The sequence below is a fragment of the Poromitra crassiceps genome (assembly GCF_964638095.1).
Source record: "Poromitra crassiceps genome assembly, chromosome: 22".
Classification (NCBI taxonomy): Eukaryota; Metazoa; Chordata; class Actinopteri; order Beryciformes; family Melamphaidae; genus Poromitra; species Poromitra crassiceps.
In genome coordinates, this window is record NC_139647.1 from 22,810,098 (window position 1) to 22,814,784 (window position 4,687).

General features: G+C 47.6%; 1 protein-coding gene across 1 annotated transcript in view; it reads right to left on the bottom strand.

The window, feature by feature from the left end:
* Window positions 1-3,834, bottom strand: part of kndc1 (kinase non-catalytic C-lobe domain containing 1) — a gene marked incomplete at both ends in the record, with an annotated part of 39,540 nt that extends 35,706 nt beyond the window's left edge. Inside the window, 2 exon segments of the mRNA XM_083658610.1 lie at window positions 482-680; window positions 3,712-3,834. Of these exon segments, the coding sequence (XP_083514736.1) occupies window positions 482-680; window positions 3,712-3,834 (322 nt within the window).
* Window positions 3,835-4,687: the final 853 nt, after the last annotated feature.

The window sequence follows — 4,687 nt, forward strand, 5'->3', positions numbered from 1 at the left end:
GTCTATTGGATCAAATAACACAATCATGATCCATTAAGGTCTCATTATGCTTTCCGCATCAGCGAGGAACGCGAGTGTCCGCGCGGAAAAGTGACGTCAAATCATCAGACACGCCCCTCCGCAAGGCTCCGTGCGGACGGTTTTCGAGCGGCCGTGCGCATGCCGAAATTTGTAACTACGCGGACGCGGACGGGCGGACAAAGTGGAGTTTTCAAGACTCGCGCTCAATTCCGCCTGCAGAAACCCACACAGAGTATACAAGCTCCACACGTTTCCTCGTCGGATTCCGTGTCTCTCATTTCCGTGCGGCCGGCCAAAGCGTCAAGCATAATCCAGGCTTTAGGCATCCAGGAATTGAGTCAGGGGGGCTTTGTCTGGAGGTCGGCCCACAGTCTCAGACTTTGAAAACCGCTGTTCTAAATGGTATAAGTTATTGTAGGAATAATATGATGCTAGTACGTCCATGCTGTAGTAGACTCACCACTGAGCTGTTCCATGAAGCAGACATTGCCGTGGGCGTTGAAGGCCAGAGTGTCAGGTGTGATGCAGAGGGTGTGGAAGAGCTGGGACGGTCCGATGCTCTGCAGCGCCAGAGCGCACTGGGCACACACCGCCCACACCTCCTCTTCTGTCAGGCAGGTGTCCCGCAGGGAGAGGATGTCCGCCAGAGACACATTCTCCTGCACACAGACACACACACACACACACACACACACACACACGCACACACACACACACACACACACACACACACACACACACACACACACACACACGCGCGCAAGCATGTGCACACACACGCCCACATGCAGAAAGAATATTATTATTATACATATGTTTATATTTAGAGCTGCAATGATTAATCGATTAGTCGATTAGGCACAAAATTAATCTGCAACTATTTTGATAATCGATTAATCGTTATGAGTACAATTTTGAGAGAAACGGTCTAAATTCTCTGATTCCAGCTTGTTAAATGTGAATATTTTCTGGTTTCTTTACTCCTGTATGACAGTAAACTGATATTATCTTTGAGTTGTGGACAAAACAAGACATTTGAGGGCGTCATCTTGGACTTTGGCAAACACTGATCGTCATTTGCTACCATTTTCTGACATTTTATAGACCAAACAACTCATCGATTAATCGTGAAAATAATCGACAGATTAATCGATTATGAAAATAATTGTTAGTTGCAGCCCTAAAGTGAGTAACAGCAAACAATTGTGGGTTTTCTCCACCAGCAAGAAATTTTGTACATGAAGTACACACGCACACACGTGTGTGTGCACACACGCACACGCACACACACACACACACACACACACACACACACGCACACACACACACACACACGCACACACACGCACACACACACACACACACACACGCACACACGTGTGCACACACACACACACACGCACACACACACACACACACACACACACACACGCACACAGCATCAGCTGTGATCCAGTACAGTACCATGGAGTGACATTTACAGACATGAGTGATCTCATAGATTCCATGTAGGAACCTACATGCTGTGGTCCCACCATGGCACCATGACACCATGGCACCATGACACCATGGCACCATGACACCATGACACCATGACACCATGGCACCATGACACCATGGCACCATGACAGGGTCTTCTGTTGGGTTGGCAAGTAGTGAACACAAAAGCACACTTATCACATGTCAAGGGGGCGGGGCGTGGGAGTGGGGGCGGGCCGGGGGGGGGGGGTGGGGGGGGGGGGCCGGTGTCACAAAGCAGCACTTGTTGAAACATTGTATCCAGTGCTGCTCTGGCATTTCATTACCATGTGTACTTTTTTTACATTCAAGATACAAGATTCACTTGAATAGCCACAATAAGTAATCAGATTACAAACGAGAGGAATTTGACTTGGTGCAAGTATGCAGTGCAGTGGTCACATCAATAGCAGAAGACAGATAAACAATCACAAAATATAAAGTCATTTAAAGTGACTTATGATGGGGGGGACCCCAGCCCGGCGTTACTAAGCCGTTACTGTGCTCATGGGGACATTGGGGGGAGTGATGTACACCAAATAAGATTTTAGATGGTGTAAAAACTGATGTCACTTTCCTTTTCTTCAGATATTATTTTTAGTGTCTGAACTGTATCACCGGCCCTATAACCTCTTTGATGGACTTTTTGTTGCCGCTTCCATTCATGTTGTTGTCCCATTTTAACAATGTTGTAGAGGTGTCAGATTAGTTTAAACAGATGAGTCCGATTGGACCATAAAATCCTACGAAATATGAGTTGATTCTGAGTTCAGTAAGGTTCATCCCCATAGTCTTAGTAAACATATTGCCAACAATGGCTGTGTGTGGGTTTTTGTCATCATTATAGTTTCTTTGAAAACACTGTCAACACTGTCAGTCAGCGCTTCAGTCTGCCCCCCTATACCTCTCCCACTCTCTCACCCCCCCTGGCTGTGTATACAGTACTAGAGATTCAGTGCAGAGGACCAGGCTCATTACGACCATGGGGCTGAGGGGGAAGCTTATGTGGGACAGCAAATTCAACTTGAGGATGGAGAGAGACTTCTAGTTTTTCCTCCCCACTGTTCTCAGGGGAAGCTGTCTATTTATGGGGCTGGCGTCGCTGCTTGAAGTGGCACTTTTCTGCCCTGTAATTGTGCCCTACCCCACTAAATCATGTAGCCTAGATGTTGCTTTGTTTGTTCACAATCTCTGCAGCAACCAACCACGCTGCTGCAACTGCAGGAGACTCAGATCTGAGCAGAATCTGATATAGGAACACCTAAATGATGCAGCCTCCTGCATCCACTGAAGATCTCCTGGAGTGGGGAGAGAAGACCTTTCCTCAGAGGACACAGTTATAGTGAATATCAAAAAGAATTGTCATTTTTAAGCACGACTTTGTGCCTTTCACTGCACCCGTGAAGAAGACTGCACAAGAGTGTGTTTCTTGTGGTTCCCTGAGAGATACACGGCTAGTATTATGTAGGTATGGTGGTCGGATGCACACTGCCAGGACGGACGCTGAAGTGGTCTTGGAAAATCCCACCCATGTCGTAAACTTTTTGAGGCACTCCCGCTTGGCAGAAGACTGATGTGGCGGGAACCTCTCGTCGTCACACAGGGACAGCTTCTACCCAACTGCCATCCGCCTCTTCATCAAGACCCGAAAACCCCCACAAATAAGGACTGTGACCCCTTGACCAATTAATAAAGCACTCTTTCTAAATAAGTCTTGACTCAGCTGGCAGAGGTACAACTCCAATAGATGATTCTAGAAGAGATCTGAGGCCCTATATACAGTATGAGCCAGTTACAGCCTGAGCAACTGATGAAGTAGAATGTGTTGTGAGGGAAATACCTTATGCTCAATGGCCTATTTTATGAAGACAGACTCTGACCCCCCCCCCCCCCCCCCCCTCATAATTAGCCTATCACGATCACATGCTAGAACAATGAAAACAATAGGCTGTCTAGCCTATCATAATTAGATTTTGCATGTAGTATTCCGTTTTTTTTTACATACAGTAAACAGTATAATATATCATAGGTAATTTACCCAGTCTTTCTACAAATCAGTGAAATCCATTGGAATATAATAGGCTATATATTTTTATCAACTTGTATTTTGACCCTAACTTTAAATTCATGTCTATGAGAGCATTTCTGAACAAGTCCAACATCTGTCTTTACCTCATCTTCCAGCAGCGGAGGCAGATGTTCCAGTTCGTAGTATCCCTCTTTCTCCTCCGCGGCGGCTTTCCCCAAGTCAGTGACTCCTGCTGCGGCCGCATCACATCCCGACGTCTCCTCCATCGCTGCACCAAGCAAGTTCTTTTTAATCTTCACTCATTCAAGTCTTTCACCGATGCGACCTGATAATGTCCGTCTGCCCCTGGCAACAGCACACTGCTTCTCGACTCGACTCGAGAGCGATGACATGCCTACTCTCACACAGACCTAACTGAGATATATACACCAAAAACTAAACACAAACGCGGTCGACTAGGCTACTTGCGGCGGCAGTCCAGTCCACACTGGTCGGTGTTTCACTGCGGGACACCCCGGTCCAAAAACAACGCCGGAGAAAGCGAGAGAAACCTCAGCAATGCGCCTCAGACTAGAGTAATCGATCATCTACAGTACGGAGGGAGGGAGGGAGGGAGGGAGGGAGAGAAAGAGGGGTGGTGGTGGGGTTGGGGGGTGTTTGCCATGTGTTAGAAGGTTAGAAGCTCAGCTGTCATCATGACTACCACACCTCCACAGAAAGAGATCTGGCTGTACCACTCCCCGCGGTGAAGGCATGTAAACGCCGGCTGGCAGCACCGTGGGGACTGGAGAGAGTGCATGCTGCCACATTTCGCTCCACGCCTCCGTACACAATGCAGCTGACTCACACACACGCACGCACGCACGCACGCACACGCACACGCACACGCACACACACACACACACACACACACACACACACACACACACACACACACACACACACACCACACACACACACACACACACAATTACGTGTTTAAACACACTGTTGCGGTTTTGCTTTGATCGAGTTGTGAAATGCCATGTACAAAAAATACAGTGCACCTGAACGCAACATCATGCAAGATTCTACCCGCTGAATAAGTGTCCAAATGTTCATGTCATTCTGGCCAATACT